We start from the raw sequence: 21,875 nt of genomic DNA, 5'->3' as shown, positions 1-21,875 counted from the left end.
ACGTACTCTAACTTGTATTTTTCGGTTAACGAATTCAGAAATAAACTTAACGCGAAACAAAGTGCCGTGAAATGAATATTTTAGTATGACAGGGGGCATTTTTGAAATTGCTATAGCATCACCAATGTAACAAACTTCGCTACATTATTTCACGAACATATTATAGATCTTATACTACAAGATAATGCGAAAAAAATAAAAAATGTTGAAAGTTACGGAGCGCGAAGCTCCTTGAATTCCCCTTTTTACCGCATGCAGCAAAACTGGTGATCTTGCTGAGTGTAGATTGTGATGCATTTAGCGAATCTGACAAAGCCCCTTTAGTTATTAGGTATTATTATAATTATAATATATAATACATTTAATTATCTCATATTTTATTAACAATTTTACATCGTAAACGAATGGATGTACATACGTTTAAAATAATTTTCATAAAACGTATTCAAATAAATTGTAAATAATGTAACCAATTGTTCACAGATTGAAAAAATAAATTAAATTTTTTCTAAGCTGAAATTAATCACGTGAATGAGATCCAACCCACGTTTCACTTGTAGAAAATTTAAAAAAATTTAAATCTCACTAAAAGCAATTGATTGATGTCTCAGCAACTAATTATAGTCGCTTTCACGAGCTTCTTAATGGTTATTTCAATGCAAATTCACAAACCTTTGCACAGTTTGTGTGTTTAATTGTTTTAAGACGGCTGCTAATAAATATTGGTCTTTTGCGCTCTGATTTTCAGCATTCTATCACGTTTGTCGAACTGATTGTTGTATCACTGAGAAAAGAATGTTTACCGAATCAAGATCATAAACTTCAACATTTCTAATTATTTCTTGCTATTTTCCGGAACGCCTAATAATTTTTTTTTTATTTTATACTTAATTTTATGCAGGTAATTGTTGAAAATAGATCATAAAAATCGCAATGTTATAGATGTGTCATAAAGTTAATTCAATGATTTAAAATTTGATTGAAGGTTGTTTTCTGCATGGCAAAGAGTTTCGGAAACAGTGATTTAAAAAGAGGGACACACATGTTTCACTGTTACACACACATTTTCTAAAATTGATGACACAAAAAATTTAGCAAAATCAGTGTTCGGCCGCTTTTTAGAGTCTGAAATTCCCTCACTTTTTCAGGTATTTCAGGTTGAAAATAGGATTTTGCCAGTAACAGTTCATGAAATATACCGCTGAATAATGACAATTTTGTGACACATTAATTCTAATATCTTCAATATTACCTAGTAACTAATTTACTGTCTGACTCTCAATTTATAGACAACAACCAGAGATTTTCCGTAAAAAAAAAAAAAAGGTTTGGTATATATTATACATAGAATGTATGAAAAGTGGTGAGACGAAAAAAAATATTAACTTTAATTCTTTTTTTCTTAAAATCGACAGTACTTTGTATAAGAACGACGTTATTTCATCGACAGATTCAAAATCCCAATCTTATTTTCGAAATCGCATGACTTTTCCCTGAATTTTTCTTGCTGTAAGAATTCCCCGAGTTTTTCCTGTGTGTACAAACCGTCAAAATGCTACAAAAGGGCGAAAACCAATTCGAATGTGACAAGGCTGAAAGAGTGGCCAACTTGCACGGACAGCCTCAAGCATACAAATCTCGTTGTTGAAGTAAAATTCCTCTTTTTCCAATGATTTAAACTGGAAATATGTAAAGTAAAACAGATGTTTTGTTGATGTAGGACAGAAAAACAATTAATGACGTACTTTGTTTGGAACAATTTTATTGGAAACCCTTCAAGGTAATTCCCATTAACCGCATCAAGTGACGATTATGAAACTAATAGAGTGAATATACGAGGAACGTCTTCCGAAGACAAGACTAATTATTAATATTCAAGTAGTGAAATCTTTTCCTTTTAGATCTATTCTATTAATTTGAGGAAATATGATATGAAGAAATTATCATGTACAATCGATATTGTCAATCGTACAGATGTGCAAATTTAGATAAAAATTCAACACATAAACGTTATTCTTAAAATCTGTCTAGTTCAAATTATTCGAGAAATTAGTACCATAATCTAGACAAAGTCATGACTAATAATGTAATCTTTTCATTAGGTCAGACAGTTTTTCAAATTCAGTACTTCATTAAATAATGTTGACATCAGAGTTTTCCAAGGGTTGCATATTATCAGTTTGAAATTTTGAAAAGCGACTTCAAGTAACCATAAAGAATTATTCTACAACGGTAACTGCAATTTCATACAGGGCTGTATATTATATAACTACACATCGAAAGCTTTGTTCCGAAAATATAACCATTCTGGTATTTCAAACATAATTTTCTGCCAATTTTATAAACATGGTTTTTTTTGCGGTATGATGATGAGAGTACATGATGGATGTAAGAAAATACTAAATCCCAAATAATTGGCCAATAAAGCCTGTTTATATTAGCACAATAATACTTTGAATGGTAATTCAAATACATGTATCTTACATTGATAACAATAATTTGAAAAAATGATTGTGTAATGAATCTAGAAGCCCTGTTATTGATTACAGGGAGTATGAATAATCAGACACTTAAAGCTACATTCATAGACTCGTGTTAAATTTCGTCCTCTGCATGTTAAATACGAGTATCTGTCTGAATTTTTATTAGCCTTGATATGAGGCTTCGAAGATATGATCCATTATTTGATAAATCTTAGTGTACAACAACATTGCCAACTCCTAATGTTTTGCTCGTATAACCCAAGATATATTATACGGGTCATTCCGTGTGAACATTTTTAATTTTACCAATTTCATTTTATTTCACAGTAAGCGATATTGTTTTCTATTTTTATCGTTGTCACAATATTATGTTATTACAGTCCAATTATACAGACAGAAGAAACATGAAAACCTGTATATACTGTCAGTTGCAACTGGAATTTACTCTTGTTATATTTCTTTGAAATGTCACGTTTAACGTTGCATTAAACAGTCACTTCATTAGGTATCTTCAAATCTCATATGGTGATTAAAAACTTTACTGACAAATGAAATGCATTCATTTCAATAACGTACCTAATGAACAGTAACTGAGTTAATTGTAATTGATAGCACAAGTTTTTCACTTCGCTCCCACCTCCGACAATCAAATTTATTTGTATATCAGATAAATTTTCAGGTGTATTTTTAGTTCCGTGATTATACTGGATTCGAGATTTCGAGTTGCTGTTTCACTATTTTTTAAACAAACATCAGGGTTCTCACCTTACAGTTATTGCCAAATTCATAAAGCGAAATTAAGTATGAATAGAAATCTATAAAGATTCATGAATATTGTTTAAGGTAGATAGGTTTTTTTAAGATAGGTGATTTGGCATAGAATATTTCATAGACTTTATACCTCATGTTTTAGCTTCAATTTCAAACTCTGGGAAGCGGTTTTCTTAACATCGCAGGGATTTATTTCAATGGATGGTCTTATGATAACAGGTTCAAAAGTTTTTTTCGAGAAAATCTAACGAGTAATTCATTACTCTTCAAAACATTTTATTACAAGGTGGCCATGTATATGTTTGCAAAAAAATTTTTTGGTTTTGTCGTGATTAATTGTATCTAAAACGCTGTTGTTCTCTGACCCTTCTTCTAATAGACGAAAGCAAAAAAACTATAATATTCTTCCATATATATTGAATTTTGTTTATGTAGTTTTTTGATTATTATACATAACTGTTCAAATAATGAATTAAATATACAGGATTGGAACTCTGAACACACAATTTTAATATTACAAAGTATTTTGATACGATGCGGAATTACTTGTATGCATTACTGATTTCATTTGTTATATCAAAGACAACAAGCCGTTCGCGGTAAAATTTAAGAAATTAGTCTTTCATCATGTCTCTCTACAAACACTATATACATTTCCTAAATGTTCTAGGAGTTCCACGAAGTTTCCGAAATTTCTCGGCTTCAAGGTTTTCCCTGTTTTCCAGATCTGTGGCCACCTTGCATTTTCGGCTTATCGTATTTGTTTCAACTATATTACCAATTCCAAATTCAGATACATGGTCACGTTAACACCGTGTTGTTTTTAAACGAATCAGGTATAATAGAAGCAATCGATCAAATGGAGAAAAAAATTATTTTTACTGATTGGATGATTTCCTTAATGGGCCATTCGAAATCTAGGTGGTATAATCATGGGACAAGTCTGGCACGGCTGATGTTTTTGTACTCAACAGCAGAGTGATTCATCTAAGAATCTTAGATTGTATAGTATCTGCCTAGACTTTTATCTGATTAATAGTACTTTGTGAAAAGCATAGTACGGCTGAAGTGATGAATGATGTTATATTTTATGTAGCCTCGAACTCGCATCCTTTAGTAAATTTTAGGTGAAATCAATTTACATGTAAGAATTAATCACGGAGAATGTTATGAGGCACTGGAACAATTTGATTGTGAACTGCCAAAACTTACTCTTAATAGACAGTAATCATACATACTTTAAATCTATGAATGCAGCCAAGGCGTACTACTTAATATCTTATATTAACAAACAAGATAGACGTAGAGACAATAATAGTGTTTTTGTTAGAAATTTTGATGAAATCCTACATCAATTAAGTGATGTTCATTAAAATCGAAAATATTTTGTAAAATACGTTGTAAAATAAATGAGATATTTTTTCAATGCACGAATGAAGTGGAGTTCAATAAAAATTGATAAAAGTTTGACAATATATTGATTACATTTTCTGTCTAAATAGAAAGCATCAATCCAAATGATGCATCTCAAAACCAAAATATCAGTGTTGTCTGTTAAAAATAATTTATCAAATCATACTATCCTATATTCATATATGTAAATCAACTAGAGTTAACTAGTTAATTGGAAGATAATTTGAAATTAGCAAGTTATCTACCAACTTGTTGTGTCATAAGATATTACAGCCTTTTCGAAATGACGTATGCATATAACATCGAAAATCCATAGAAGAAATTTTTTTTTTTCAATATTGAATATAAGGAATTATGAATTAGCAACAACAACAAATACACATACATAACGTTAATAAGTATATTAGGCCTGACGATATTGATAATATATCAATGTTTATAATATTATGTATCATTGCATACATTCCACTTGCATGTATATATCAAGTTATTTCACAAGCGAGATGGTATACAAGAACACTTACTGCAGATACCTTTAACTTACGAGCAGCCTCATTGATCCTCACAAATTATACAATAAATATTTTATATAATTATATGTGTTTAAGATTTTCCAATTTTATCTAATTAAAAACTGAAAATTTTTGTAGTTTATCTTCAACGAATTATCATACTTAACGCTACAGAAGAAAATTTGATTGCATCAATTATTGAAACCTATGAAGAGAAAAAAATGATGATTGCGGAATTTCGGTGTATATAATATAACGCGAGCATGTTTTACGCGTTTTTCGATGCGTATTTTCCATACACAAAGTACCCGTTTCTACGACGATCGAGTAAGTCTGTTAATGAGCATGCACGGAGTACTGAAAAGACCACTTTTCACTCTTGGGACTTAAAAGTGATGTTTTCAGAACTCCGTTTATGCGCCGCCGCGACAAACACAGCGAACAAATCCAACATTACGTGACCCTAACCTCAATTTCCCGCTTAGTGAAAAGACGCGTAACATACTCTCGTTTTGTAAAGAATCGTGTACAATACAGAGGTAACGGTCTTTTCGCTTAGCGTATTTGCAATATTCGTCTTCGACTCGCTCAAGCATAGTAGCATTCGGCTTGTATGCGTCCTAATTTGTGACTCATACTGCAAACTTTCGCTCGGTCCAAACACCGAGTTTACCTCCTTGTTGCACAATATACTATTGTACATACTATCAAACCTATGTATATGCTATAACAGGGGTGAGGAGGGGGAGGGTGTTAATATCAAAATACTTAAAGTTGCTGGAAAAGCAGCCGAGTTTTATATTTTTTTAACAGATACTTCCATAGTCATAAGGATTCAGGAAATGAGATGCTGATACTAATGTTGGGGGTCAGACGTCTGTAATGTTAGCAGAACCGTGTTGGAAAAATCGGTCATTACAGATACCATAATTAGGTGCTCTTTAGGTGCTAATTAGGTGCCCTATTAAAAATTAGGTGCTCGATTCCGTTACCGATAAAAAAAGAATTTTTACTCTGAGCTGCTGACGCAATGTCATGTTGGCAGCGCTTAGTCTAAAAACGTACAATATTGGCCTGAAAATCTCAAACTTAGAAGCTGCTTGGATGACTGATCTAAAACGCAATTTAATCTGTCAAAAAATGTTTCAAAAGTTGTAAAAATTGAGTTTGAGATTTTAAACTTTTTACCTAAGCTTCAAATGATACTCCAAAGAAATAAGAATATGGAGATTGAGATACCTTCATTATTTCGGAATTAAATAATTCGAAACTGTCTCAAAATTGAATATTTTTCATTGCAGTTTTCTGTGTAAAAAGTCACCCCAAGAAAAAAAATCACCAGCCGGGTAATTCAAGCATGACGATACATTGCGATAGCAACCGTACGTAAAAATCAATTGCAGACGATACGAATACGATAATTTTTTAATATCGTACACAATCAGCACCTAATGAGCACCCAATTCCTGTATCAACAAATTTTTTTCTACCGTCATTATTTGACGGTTTTTCGAGGTGGAAATACATTTTTTAAGATAATGAATTCGAGCACTTTATTTTTAAATAAAGCGCACCTAAGAGCACCTAATTCTTGCGCAAAGTAATTTTTCCATAGCCATTATTGGACGTTTTTAGACTAAGCGCTGCCAAGATGACATTGCGTCAGCAGCTCAGGAGGAAAATGCTTTTTTATCGGTAACGGAATCGAGCACCTAATTTTTGAATAGGGCACTTAATTAGCACCTAAAGAGCACCTAAAGAGCACCTAATTATGATATCTGCAATGATCGATTTTTCCAACATGGTTCTGCTAACATTGCAGACTTGGTGATCAGACCACAGTGATAAGGGCAACGCACTGTTAGATCGATTGTTTCAAATTGGTACAGTTTACCGAATCCTCACAGTGCATATACGTTTCCTTATTGATTGGTTGACTAAAGTTTGCAAAACCAATTAGCATGCTTGGATGGTGGGAAATGTGAAAAATGAAATTACAGAATCGATCCCCAGATATACAGAGTACGCTCGCAGAAGTTTTTCTATCGACCCTTTCATTGCCAGATTGAGGAACACAATAATCTATCTCATAACTTGACGCTACCAAAACAATAACAGGTTATTATGCCGCAAAAGACCACAATGTTAGATGCCATTGATGAATTGCTTTCGATTTATTGAATTAATTTGAAAATATACTATTTATTTGGTGTCAGATTTACCAAAGTACATAATGAAAAATTTGATTCACCAAAATCTATCCTTTACTAACAATTATCGGTCACTCTGGATGAATTTCACTCCAAATATTTTTCAAACTCCTCGAAGTCCCTTATCCGTGGAAATGGGTCTCGTGGCGCTATTCTTCATGCGAAATAAAGTTCTTTTTGTTTAATATTTTTGGCACTTTAACTTTGCCCATGTTTTACAATATTTCAACCTGAAAAATCAATTTTCGTTAGAAAAACTGAGAGAGCATTTTATGCAATCCTTAAATAGATCATGGAAATTTATTTAAAATTTTTTAAACTCATTTTTGAAGCAAAAAAATTACTTGGGGTAAATTTCACCCAGTGTGGCCGTTATGCGGTTTCACTGAGGTGAGACCGACTTGAGTTAAGAAAAAATTGAATTTTTTCACAGGTGAAATCATATTTGAACAATTTTTTTGTCATTTGTCAATGAATAGTGTATAAAACTGGTATGTGGAATTGCAAGCGTTTCAACAGTAGCCACGTTGATTTGATACCAGCGTTTGAATTTACCTGTAAGATATTGAATAGACATTTTTTTCACTTCTTCAAGTTCAACCAAATATTTAACCGACTTACGTTATTTCACACCTAATTGTTACGTATCAAAATTATTTCTACAACCCAGAATTGAAGAACAACTTTTTCTAGCGGCAATTCTGTATACCTATGGCATCCAAAAAAAAATTGCAAGGCGTTCAATATCTCATCACATGGACTTAACTACTTTTCACTGATCGACATTTTTGTTCTACTTGCCAAAATAACCTGACCTCTTTTCTTCTCTTAATTTTTTCTTACAATCACAAGTTGTTCACTCTTTAAAGATTCATTGATCTTGTACCTACTAGCACACTCTTATACATATAGTTATTATTTTCTGGTAATTAAAAAATATTTATATCCTCAAAGAAAGTGGTAAAAATGGGAAATTTTATACATAACAGGGGTCACCTTATTCTGATGAGGTTGAAGTTCGTAACGTCAATGTAACGATGTATTTTTCGGGAAACTTGTCATTTCGTGACTCTAAGATTGTCCGATTTCCAATAAACAATAACGAAGTAAAACATACTCGCATTCTGCAATATTAACTTTAAAGATATTCTACATTTCCGAAACAGTGATTTCTTCTCAATGCTTATTTTACTGACTTCAACATTGTCAAAAATTGTTAGTCCTCAATTGGAGAAAAAATCTGACTGTTTTTAGGAGGTTGTTCAGTTCACATGAGTTAGGGCAAATATGTGCCAAAAGATTGTTTCAAGTTATTCTTGAGGCAAATATTCATACTGAAGATGTCATGAACCGCAATCTTATTCAAGCTACAAATTATATATTGTTATACAGGGTATTTCACTATAATATGACGAGTCCAAAAAATCCATTAGGCCTAATGTTTACAAGAAACGCGTCAAGCAATTTTATCGCGTTTCCCAATTGAACCTAATTTATCTTAGAATTTTCTGAATATATTCTTTATCCCTGGAATATTTGTATCACTTCAATTGTGATCTCATATACGTCCTACTTTATAAAAAAAAAATGAAAGGAATTAATTTTTTAGAAGTTTTTTGTTGACAATTCCTGAAGATGCATCGTGAAATGAATTTTATATTCGAACATATCAGACTTTTTTTTTATAAAAAAAACAAACAAACAGGAAGTCCTTTTCTTTAGCAACGACAAAAAGTGTTAAAAATTCGAAGACAGAGGTTGAATTTTAATACGTGATAAAATTGACCGATGTGTTCTTTGTAAACGGTAAGGCCTGACGGCCAAAAGTTGGAGGAGAAAAGGTTGAATTTTAAAACGTGGTAAATTTGGTCGATATCTTCTTCGTAAACGGTAAAGTCTGAAGGCCAAAAATTGGAGGATCATCATATCTCAGTGTGCACTATAGTATATCCAAATTGCAATCAGATAATGATTGTGACCCTAAAAAACTGGTCGAAAATTGGTTGATAAGTAAAAATAATTTCATGTTTTTATACATGTGCGATATGTAAAAATTTTTTTATAATACTTTTATAAATATATTCATATCATTAACATGTATAATATTTGTAACTTAGATAAAATTAGGGTTCATTACTTCTTCTGTAAGAATATTTGCAAAGAGAATAACTACAAATAATACTTAGTTATATTAGCATAATATAAAAAATTGAAACGTCAAATATTGAACTCACGGTTTCTCGAGGAAATTATTCTGTGCAACATATAAGTAAATTTCGAACTTCAATTTTTCTTCTTTCGCAGTCCAATTCAGTGGAATTGAATCAATTTATTTTCGGTTTTTATCTAGCTCTTTCTTCTCACCATCCTTTATCCCATCTCTTACAATGAGATTAAAAGCATTGAAAACAACGTATAACTTATGTTCAAAGATATATTATTTGGCTTCTGGTTATCTGGTGGCTAAGGTCTATAATTGTAGTTAAATCGATTTGAGTTTATAACCAAAATTGTTTAGCTTACAATATCACTAAACGTAACGGTAAGAATAACATTATTTCTGGATTTACAAATAACAGCTTCTGTCAAAATTCTCGAAATATTAAATTAACTCGACCCAATTAAAACACCAATATGCACCAAATAACTGGGTAGGAAATATTGCATAACAAGGCCAAAGAAACATCTTACAGAGAATATGCTACGGTTCTTGTGTCCGTCTTACCCATAAAAAATCTATCAACTTAAATCCCAACAACCCCCAACAACCCACAACACAATTGCTTCAATTGCAAGACTGGTTTTTTAATGAGATGATTATGTATATCATGCAAACCATATTTTTATCTTATGTTCTAAAGATACGTGACGATATTAATGGATTGAATTGTATTATATCTGAGTAAGAATTTGCAACACAAACAATGCCACATAATTAGCAATACGTAAATTTATCAGTTAAATACTGTCCTTTTGCTCCCAATGTCGATCCATCCAAGATACCCTACATATACAGATGAATGTGCCGAATTTTCAATAATTAAAGCTTCTGTTTGGCGACATATTTTTTTTTTCTCGCATTATTTTTGATTTATCAAAACAAATTCGTCATACACCTCTCAATCGCGCACAATATACGTTAGTACATGATGATAATTTTACCTGTTATGAGGGAAAATATCATAACATCGAAAGACAGATTGTCGTGATGGTTTCACAATGGTGATTTTCGCTTGAAGATCACCACGTCTTATTATTAATTATTTTACAGAACTTGCATCATTGAACAGAAATCTTTAGTACTTTTAATTTAACATCATTAATGATTCCAAGTCCAGAGGTAAATGTTTGTGTAATCACTGATCCAATTCCTAATTTTATTAGGTAATTATCATAGCTCGTAGCCAAAACGAGGAATCAAGTAAAGTATGTTCTGCTGACTTTCAATTTTCCTGAAGAAATATTTGCATTACAATTTTGCACTCCATTACGTAGGAGGTACATACATACTTTGAGACCATATCGTTCCAACTAAGAAGTGAACCAAATCTTCCTTCATATGGCATCAGTGGTATCATCTTGTCTTGAAACGGACAGATTAAACCTTATGAGACGTGTCGTTTTTTGTCAGGAAATTTAAAAAATTTTAGATGGTTTATAGAATTTGATAAGTCCCCCGCAGATATTCTTGTAATTACTTTCTCGCAGTGCCTGATATCATCAGGCTATCTGAATGATGGTGGATCATAGTTGGAGCATCGCATAACATCGTGATAGGTTTGATTAAATTTTAATGTTTGATTATAAGTTTTTACATGAATAATTTCTTGAAAGAAGCAAACCAATATTTAACGCCAAAATGTGCGTGCCTATAGTTAGTTTTCGTTTTTCGAAAATTACGCAATTTAACAAATTTCAATTTAATTATGCACAAACACATGTCTGTCAATTTTTCGTTTTCAGTGTTGTATGTACCTAGAAGACTACAAAGTCAATTTTTCATGCCTATTGCTTGACATACACTAACGAACGAATAAAAAAGATTAATCCCGTTAAAAACTTTGGAACAAAATTCGTAATATTCTTGTAAATCTATATATATACAAAATTTGAACTGGGTTTATTATAAATAACAGAATCACCTCATTGCTCAGTAATTAAATCACAGATAGTGCACGAATGTAGTAATTACTGATTATTAATTATTAAAAAGTAGAATATGGCATATAAGCTATGATAACTCAGGATAGATAAATACGAATTAATATTATGCGTTTAGTGCGATAAAAATCACTATATTTCGGTAGAGAATGTGAATGTACAAGTGTATACGTGTGGCACCAGTGCCTTACCAACCAATGTCTTAGTCGCGCCGAGTCACATAACGAACCTTAAACCCCAGTACGTATTCTCCATTCTTGATGGCACTCAACATGTCAGGTATGCCACGTTCATTTACTTCCTGTAAGTCTGCAATTCTTGGAGTCAAGCTGAAAATATAACAAAATACTTATCAGTCGCAGATACTACTAGTTTAAAAATTACTAACACACAATCTTTTTCTCACTATTTTTTTTTTTTTTTATTTGCGATACAACTGTTTGTAAAAAGTACTCATAAACATTTCCAAATGTCTGACGCCAAGCACTCTGTAGACTCTACGAGACACAGTATCTGCAATGTCCACCAGTATAGTATGTACCAATCATAACGTGCTCAACATCATCCAGAGGGTTTAAATGAGAGGGCATAATTTCTACAGAATTCATTTCAACGGATACTCATATCTACATTAAGTGAAACCTATTCCAGCTTTTGGTGTAATAGAGTCACTTTATTATTCCAACTTTTACGATGTTACAAATCACTGAAGAGGAAGCTATAGTCAGTTCTCACTGATTGCATCAAACGTTTTCTTCTTTGGTTAAAAAGGACACACAACAGTATTCTACACGCAATTCTGAAGAAAAACACACGAATACATTTTTGCATAAAATCAAATTTCATAATTGCAAGTAGGATACGACTGTCATGTTCTCTTTTGCATTGCAATGCACAGCCTCTGATAATAGACAAAGTAGAAGACATTTAATGCAGTCGGTACGCACTGCAATGAGATTATAGCATCCACTTAAATGCAGTTTTCGGACGTATAATTATGAAATTATTTTTCTGTAGAAATTAACTCTGTAGGAAAAATTGTTGCATGCTACTGTAAAGCTGCATTCCATATTATTGCATTTTTTCGAATATTTCCAAAATTTGAAGTAATGCCGATGCTCAGGAGAAGAAAATAGAGAAAGACATGATTTTCTGACTTCGTCACTAGAACTTGAAGCCCTGACATCCCTTGAACTTACACATGAATTAAGGGAAGGTGGGGTAGCACAATCAGCACAGGCCCTCGAGGCAGAATGGGCTACCAAAAAAAAATTGGCAAACTGGCATTTCCGCGTTCAGGGGAGTGATACCAAAGGTAACATGATTTCACTGACATCGATCAACACTTACAACGATGGGGCAAAATGGATCACTGAAAGAAAAAATGAATAAATCGCATTCCCACATTCAGGTGAGTAAGAAAAGACTGTATGCAATGTAACTTCACTAAAAATTATATAAACTGAGAAGGTGGGGCAAAACTGGCCACATAAAAAAGTTATGATCATAAAAATTAATATTTCCGCTAAGGATACAAACCACGATGTTATTATTGCATTGAACAAAGAGCTAATATATTTGTTTGGTGTTTCATCCAGAATGGTGTTTACCTATTTGTTTTCTCATCAGTGGTGGGTAGACTTTGATATTAATGAGAATAAATGACACACCCAAACCTCGTGATGTTAAAAAGCTTCTCCCTATTTTTTGGAATTTTCTCATGCTTTTTTTCACAAATCATCGAAGAAACTCATTCTACATTTATTTTAGGCGATTTTGTTGATAAATACTGACTGGAGCATTGTCTTGAATGGGGGGGGGGCCTTGATCGGTTTCGAATTTATTATAGAGATTTCATAGAATCCATGTTCCATCTTCATTTTCGACTCAACTACGACCACATTACTGATTTGAAAAGAAAAAAAGAGAAAATCCTAGAAACGCATACAAGCAGTGCATCGATGTAAAGCGGAGGAGTGGATCCAAGGTTTGCGGCTGATGGGGGTGTAAGGGGGCAGGGCCTCCCACTTGAAAAATAATACTTTTAGAAATGAAACGAGGTAAAAAAAAATGTGTCATTGAATATTGCACATTCATCTAACATCGTCATTTCCTTTTATCAGTAAGTTTTTGTTCAATATAATTTTAAAAAGCCTAATAAGTTTGAACGCGAAAATATAAGTTTGAACGCGAAAACGTCGTTTTAAAACTTCATTCATCAAAATTTTATGAATTTGTTGAGTACTAGAAAAAGTTTAACAACCATCGTGGTTGTCGATCGCTATCAGCGGAGCTACGTTGCATACCGTTTTGTATCACTGCCCTGGACGTGGAAGTATCAGTTGGCTACTTTTTTTTAGGTAGCCTGTTTCAGTTAGAGGACCCGCGTTGCCACATCTTCCCCTGTATTCTTAAATTTGGTACCAAGGGAACGTAGTCCTACGGCAGAATACCCTCTTTCACTTTCATTCTATCCGCTTTTTCTATGTCCGACACCTGTTTCGATATCTTTGTTCTCTCGCATTCACGCTCGCTAATACATACATGTGAAATGCGATTGGACATGAACTTTCTAAGATTGGATAGACAGATTCCTTCTGCAATTTTGGTAATAATTCGTGTATTTTGACTAATATTTTGCATAGTTCAAAATAAAAAAGAGCTTCTGATTTGATTTATACATTTCTATTTTTCGTGATTATAGTTAATACATATTTATACGTTGTAGCTAGTAAATTTATACGTGATTATTACCTGATTTTATACTCATATAAATTTTGCACAATTATCTTAAATTTTGAATACACGTAATCTTCATCAAATTTGTTTCAGTATTGTAATTACTTAGGAACCATAATTTTTTCATCAAAATATAATTGTCATACATCTCATTTTTTTGTTCCAACAGACTTCAATAAATCACTTCAAGTGTCAATTCGTTGCATAGCGAAAAGGTTGCTCTGCCAGAAAAACAAGTTTGCTCAGTCTAACTGGATGAAAACGAATTTTCACAGTTTACGAAGTGTCATGCATGAATTTTCTAGAAATCTGAAGTCCAATGACAAGGCTAGTATCCATATCGTTTTGTAAAACAAGAACAAGTAAAAAACCGTCTCAGAGAGATAATATTAATTCTGTTTGGTCTCAAAGATCATAAAATAACTTCAATCTTGGCATGGCTGATATATTTGTACGTAAATGTAACCCATGCATTCAAGTACCATATTGATTTTAAATCGCTATATCTAAAAATGCTGAATCACCTTGAATGATGGGACCGTATCTATACGACAGCAAAAAGTACCTTTCACAGTAGAATAAACTAAAATGAAAAAGTTAAATTAAACTGAATACCATACTTGGAAAAAGTATCATTTGTACACTATACTTAGTCCGATGATGCAAGTATCCATGGGCAAATCCATTGCCGCTCAACTTTCACTACCATATGGAGTTTAAAAAATGTCGGTGATACACAAACACGAATATCTCAATGGAAACAATGAATTCAACATATCTAAAAGTCAAGTAAAGTAAAAAAAATTAGATCTCACCCCAGTGGACTATATGGTATTTTCTTGGTTATTCTGCTGAAAAAGCAAAGTTTCTTCAAATATATACTGCTTCAGAGTTTCTTTCGGGAGGTCATCTAATTCCATGGAAAATTTGAACGGTTCTTCCGCTACAGGCTATAAAAAGGAGTGAAGAAATATTCATTCGATACATTATAATTTACTAGTACTATTATAATTGAGACAGATTCAACTACTCACCTCGTCAGCGGGATCATAATACTGTTCTAAATATGGATGAGCTAAAGCATGTTCCACTATGATACGTTTGTTTGGATTGAATGTTAACATCTTATCCAAAAGATCCAAGGCTCTCGGATCAGCATTTGGAAACAAACTTGTCCATGGAACTTTGGGTTTGTACGGCAAAGATTGAAGGTAACCACGAGCCTGTTTCAACAAGTTTCAAATAACTGTAAGCAACATTTCGAACTCGACAAAATGTTTTCAGTTATATTTCTTAAACGAAGTGGGAAATAAAATAATTTTAGCTATCTCAATGGTAACTAAATTCCTGCGTGAATACGTTCAAGTTATAGAACTTTTATTCACTAGAAAACCAGTTGTAGCTTCTCAAGAAGCATTACGACTTTTAGCGATTGCATGTTACGTTGACAGAATGTTACCACGGTTGACAAAATTCTAAAAATGACAAAGTAAAAAAATATAATAAATTTTTTATACAAGATGGTTGAAAAAAAAAAAAAAAAAACTAATAGTCATGCTCCTCAGTGCTATTTGTGATGGTGATAATTAATTGAGTGTTTTGGGATGATTCACAGGTATAGGCATTTGAAATGTCATACCTTGTCATTAATAATACATTCGAGATCATCAGCAGACGGAGAACCAAGTACACCCAGAATGTGGTTGAGCTGGTCCAAATAGTGTTTTCCAGGAAATATAGCTCGCCTAGACAGCATCTCTGCTAAAATACACCCAACTGACCAAATATCGATTGATTTGGTGTAACCCTAAAAGCACATAGTAAAAATAACTAGATTATTAGGCTCTATTATTAGATATACAAGTTCTTTTATGAGTAAGTTTTCCTACAACTATCATTCGAGCGTGACTGGATTAAGTACCTTCGAGTTCAACATTATTTCCGGTGCCCGATACCATCTAGTGGCGACATATTCTGTAAGGAAGCCGGCGTGATTATGATCAGGATCCGCAACTCGGGCAAGCCCAAAATCGCAGATTTTAAGGTCACAAGTGGTGTTCAGTAGCAGATTACTGGGCTTCAAATCTCTGTGCAATACATTTGCTGAATGAATGTATTTGAGCCCTCGCAATATTTGATACAGGAAGTAGCATATGTGATCGTTACTAATAGGCTGCGAACATAAATAAAAGTTCAATCAGTTATAGTGATTACAATTAGTAAAAGAAGTTACAGACACTCATGTGCTGGCTTGAAGTTCTGAACATTTATTATAATCAAGACCGTATATCAAGCAAGTCGTTTCACGAAACTTTTCAGCTGCTTATGATAGTACGCTCCAAAATTAGTGAAAAGCGGTGAATGAATTTGTAATTTAATTTGTAATAGAAAATTTGAAATAAAGTTATGTGGAAAAGTTGCTTAAATATTTGTTAAAATAAATGTTCGTAATTTCAGGCACATAAATACTCGTGTGCTTAATTCTTCAATGAAAATTTAAGACTGATAGAAGAAATATATGATGAAAAGAAAACGCTCAAATAATGAAAGTGTGATAACTTTTTGCATTTTTCTAATTTATCCAAAATGTCCAATAAATCCAAGATAGTTGAAAATCTGTACTAAGTGCAGATAAAGCTCGTAGTGAATTGTAAAATAAATTTACCTGAGTCTTGAGTAGCTTGTACAGGTCAGTTTCCATCAAACATTGTACAATGTATACATCTTTCATTTGTTCCATACTTGGTGCTCTTAGTATATCCCGTATATCTATAATCTGAAAAGGAATTATTATCAATTACTCTGACATATACCTATGAGACAGATATGAATTCAGAATAATATTTTTTGGTATAATATTTGAAACCTGCATTACAATTACTGCTCGTTGCAAGCAAATACAGATTATGGTAAGTATTGCAAGTATTCTATTTCAGACTTCAAAATGTATCAAGGATATTGAGTTTTCATTAATTTTATTTTTACTTTCAGTTTCTTTTTTTTCAAGTATGTGGTTTGTCAAAATTCTATGATTCATTGAGTAATATGAAATCGCATACTTGTTTAACTTCTTGAGAGTAATTAAGGATTTCATATGGGTGATACAAACCGCATGTTGTCTCAATTTTTATACAGAATTATGCTGCACTTTGAGTAAAATAAGTGATACTATACTTCTTGTCAAACTTGTTGCAAAAAACAGAGAGATATTCAAAAGTCTGTAAGGAATTGGTTATCGTTTTGCTCTTATACAATAAATATTAGGTCTATATAAAAATTTCTTACATTCTCATGCTTGAACCTGGTGAGAATTTTTATTTCCCTCAAAGTCCTCTGGCTGTAAGTTTGATGCTCGAAGGGAGATATTTTCTTGATAGCTACTTTAGTTTTTGTTACATTGTCGTACGCAGATCTGCAAAAAATAAATTATAAAAACAAATTAATACCAATATTTTTTTTTATAATTATAATAATTATCGATATATGCATCACGCCATTCAACATTCATCTCATTGTTTGGTAAACATATGATGTTTCTGCTGTTCAAATTGAAACAGGGTGCCTAGTGTCAATGACATATCAAATTCCCTGAAATTCCCTGGTTTTTCCAGACGTATGCAAATTTCCTAATAGTTTCCGGTTTTCCAGATGTCCCTGACAGCTAGACACTTTGTGAAATCGGCATTGACTACTTAAGTGAAATGACACAAAAAATCCTCATATAATCGTTTCTATTCATTTACTACACCATATCTGGGTAGTTGATATCATTGAAAGTCTGTACACTGGAAATGCAACATAGATCATCAAGGATTGTCCATATATTACATGGTAATAGTCTTGCAGTTTCTTTATCTCAACCCACCCAACTCTTTGACAACAAATAAATAAACTACCATGCCAACAAACATACTACTCTTTGTCTAATCTCATGGGCTCAACACAGAAAATAATTCAGGCAACTTTTAGTATTAGAATACTTGAGGCCTCAAGTATTTCCATAGAACTGACAAGGTACCTTGCTCCAATTCGACCGGCTGGTATCTTATCACCGGTCGAGTTTAGGCAACAACTACGTAAGTCATTTTTTATGCAAAATTTGATGCCCAATCAGAGGCCAATAAAAAAGATATACTATCCCATCTAAAAATAACTAAGTTGACCTTCATCTGACCTTGATGGTTTCAATTACAAAAAATCTGATACCTTTCTTTTCTTACCCCTTCAAACCTTGAATATTTTCTATGAAACGATTTTTGATTTGTTGCTTAGTTTTGGGGTAATTGACCTGAGGCAATTAAAAAGAAACACCCTTTAGTAAATTCTCCAAAGTATAAGTAAAGAAACTACAGTTAATGACCTAACAGGCTCAGCTTTTTTTTAAAATTATAATCTATTATTTAAATTTCGTACAGATATAATCTGATAAATGATACAGTAATAGAACTAATTTTCGATTATAAAACTCCCTGACTTTCACACGTTTAAAATTGTAATTATCTAGATACCGATTGTGTAGTTTACGATTAATGCAATGAACGAAGAAATTTAATCAATCATTTTAAATTATATTTCATTTGGGTTCCATTTCTGTACTGAACTCGGATTTCAATTTTTCATCAGTTCTCGCTTACACAACTATGCCAAGCGTTACACTACAACCGTAACGTTTGGAATAATATAAAAGTTTGATTTTGAAATTTCAGTTTTTCCATAAATCGTCAGGATTCTTTGGCTATATCTTGGTTTTTTTTAGGAAAACAAAAATCTCCGAATATTCCAGATTTTTCTGGTTTGCAGGTATAATGAAAACCCTGCATGACAATACATTGTAGTACCGCACGATAAGGGTAGTAGTGAATTTCATGTTTCAAATGTAAATGGATGAAACTTCTTTTATCTAGAACATTTCAAAATGAAGCTGAAGCTAGCAGCCAAACCTTAGTGAGTAGTTTTGGAATTAGAGAAATACAGTTCAATTTTATGCTCATAATTCTATAAAAGTACTGGGGGTTCAGGGTATTTTACAAAATTTTGATTTTCGGACTTCACCACTACCTTATTCAAATTAACATTAGCACATTTGGCTGCTAACTCTTGCTACTAGCTTCAGCCTTGTCATTTCAAATCATTGCACGCACAATGAATGTACAATCCACAGTCTTTAAAGGAAAACTGGTTGCTATTAGTCGTGTGGTTTTATGGTCACCTTATCTTCTAACATTATTTCTTAGTAATTACATAATAAATAATTCGAAGTGGATACGTCTCTTGAAATACTGAATTTCGCACACAAAATAATTCAAAATATGTTGTTGAGACACATGTGACAGGAAAAACTGGGGATTTTCCAACATTGAAATTATTAAAGATAACACAATGAACATTGAACAAAAAATTACAATTTCAAAACTTCAAAATAACTGTAACGGAGTTGAATTTGCAATATAGAAGTATAGTCTATTTTTGGATAATTCTTAAGTTGAAAATAACGACATTTTCTAAAATTACATTACGTTAATATTTTCCTCCACTTTGCAGATGAAATGTCAGGATTTCAATGAACGATACATATATAAATGCAAAACGAAACTAAAAAGAAACGTTTTCAATCTGTTTTCTACAACAGATGGAGTCTGATTAAAAACTTTCTCTCTCCAATGGAAACTGGTAAAACTGCTCACTACGATACATGACTAGTTGTTTAAATTAGTAACATTAAAGTAAAAAATTTGGAAAAACCACTATTTTATAATTTTAGAGTGAAAGAAGATTTTGGACGTTAGTAACTTTAAGCACGTTACATGCCTGACAACTAACAAAATCGTTCTTTGCATACGAACAAGTGACGTATTAAGAATCGCTCTCCGTTAAAATGTGTAAAAATCCTTCATGTTTTTCACGAGTTTCGGCCACTGCAAAAACTGTATCTGAAGTTTTGATCAGTCAAGCTTGATATTTTTTTCATATATATACGGTTATGAACAAAAATTTTTATATTAAGATTTGGTACTGAAATTCAAAAATCTAGTCACAAACTCGAATCGATAAACAAAATTTACAGATTGTGTCAAAATTTCCAGTCATTCAGATAAAAATTGACCGAGGAATCTGCACCACCGTATTGAAAACGTGGTCGCTCGCTACTTATAGGCGCCATGCTACCATTTTGCTATTAATTTCAATGAAAAAATTCAACCATGTTCTTGAAACTACAAATAATAAAGTCCTGAAACTCAAATTGCTCTGTTTTCATTTTCTTTAAACAGAAACTCCTAAAAATAGGTATGATTTTAGACCGTTCAAGCTGTACCACGATGTACCACCCTCTTAATGTAACAATGTATTTTTGAAAATTGTTATTTCACAATGTTAGGGTTGTCTGAAATTTAGAAAATCATAAAAACAAAACAGTATAATACTTTGAGAACCTTAACTTATTAATTTCATTAATCACATACAAAAATCTGTATGATTACTGCTTGACTGCCTAGAATGACGCAGCTTCTGCACTGTTATTGTACATCATGACCAAGTAACATAACCTCTAGTTTAATGTTTAATGTCAAATATCTTTCCAAAATTTCTAGCAACTCGATGTGTGTTCATTGTGTTTAGAATCATCGTCAATTGTATTATAATAACCATGTTTTTGAGGGGAAGTTCCTAAATATTTATGCATAGAAATTATCCAAAACTTCGAAGGTAAGTGTCATAACGCTCTGTGTTAAAAATTCGAATTTTCAAAACGTTTCTCATACTTATTTGCTAGACAATTGACCCCGAAATTTTGCATGTGTCAAGTTGGATCCTTCAACTTTTACATATTCAAAGGTTGTATATTTCTTGGAGAGGTGAATTGATAAAGGAGAGGCGGATTCGTAGTCAATATATCACTGACTACGCAAAACATCTGAAAAATGTAGACTTGGAAAAAGAAGTACGAGGCAGTCGAATCAAGGTCTCACTAAACTTGAGCGTGGCGTAACCTGCAGAAATGAAGGAAAGGGGTGTGACAGGAATTTGAATGTGGCGCCAATTAAAGGCAATCAGCAGCTGGCGTAAAGGTGTGGTTCGTAAAACGTACATAGAATGAAAAAATTGCCGAGTATTCTCGTATGAGCTGACGTGTTATCATTATAATCGAATCGTTAACATGTCTCGGCTAGTAAGAGCTCGAATTGTTTATCTTATCGCCTGTCACAATGCTGGTCAATGCATATGATGAAATTGCCATTTTTGCCATGAAAATATTGCCTGTGAAACTTACACAACCATTCCGTAAGCTCCTTCTCCCATATACGACAAATTAGTATATCGCGGACCAACTTCGAACACTTGTCCCCGAATAATTTCTGCATTTGGATTTATGCAAGCCGAACCTTCGCCCGCCATTTTGACAACTACTTTGCGGCTCGTGAGCTCTTCAATGCTCGAGCCATAGATCAAGGCCATAGATACCCAGGCTAGGGAGAAGTGGGACAAACTTGGCATTCGAGTGAGATGCAGCGTCGTTATGAGCGTTTGCATAGGAACGCTCCAATCAGGGAATATTAAACTACATGAAAGATCATTGCTATTTTCTG

The 21,875-nt window shown here is 32.7% G+C and overlaps 1 protein-coding gene across 2 annotated transcripts; it reads right to left on the bottom strand.

Annotated features, from left to right (window-relative positions):
• On the bottom strand, positions 1 to 21,773 carry rl (Mitogen-activated protein kinase rl). 2 transcript variants are annotated; one of them, XM_046617841.2, is made up of 8 exons: positions 21,560 to 21,773; positions 17,575 to 17,701; positions 16,955 to 17,065; positions 16,211 to 16,462; positions 15,929 to 16,096; positions 15,324 to 15,512; positions 15,105 to 15,239; positions 1 to 11,879 (listed from the first exon to the last, which is right to left on the bottom strand). In XM_046617841.2, the coding sequence occupies exons 1-7, from the start codon at positions 21,742 to 21,744 to the stop codon at positions 15,114 to 15,116; spliced, it is 1,158 nt and encodes a 385-aa protein (XP_046473797.1). In that variant the 5' UTR covers positions 21,745 to 21,773; the 3' UTR covers positions 1 to 11,879; positions 15,105 to 15,113. The 2 variants fall into 2 exon arrangements, with proteins under 2 accessions (XP_046473797.1, XP_046473798.1); XM_046617842.2 differs by lacking the exon at positions 21,560 to 21,773 and adding an exon at positions 21,051 to 21,069.
• Positions 21,774 to 21,875: the final 102 nt, after the last annotated feature.

Source organism: Neodiprion pinetum, chromosome 3 (genome assembly GCF_021155775.2).
Source record: "Neodiprion pinetum isolate iyNeoPine1 chromosome 3, iyNeoPine1.2, whole genome shotgun sequence".
Classification (NCBI taxonomy): domain Eukaryota; kingdom Metazoa; phylum Arthropoda; class Insecta; order Hymenoptera; family Diprionidae; genus Neodiprion; species Neodiprion pinetum.
This window is presented reverse-complemented; position numbering and strand designations above follow the sequence as displayed.

Excerpts from the sequence above, each read along its gene's own strand:
- rl (XM_046617841.2), bottom strand. The coding sequence starts at position 21,744 with ATGGCCTTGATCTATGGCTCGAGCATTGAAGAGCTCACGAGCCGCAAA. Across the intron at positions 17,702-21,559 it reads GGAGCTTACGGAATGGTTGT|ATCTGCGTACGACAATGTAA; the intron begins GTAAGTTTCACA and ends TATTTTTTGCAG. Across the intron at positions 15,240-15,323 it reads ATTATGATCCCGCTGACGAG|CCTGTAGCGGAAGAACCGTT; the intron begins GTGAGTAGTTGA and ends TCCTTTTTATAG.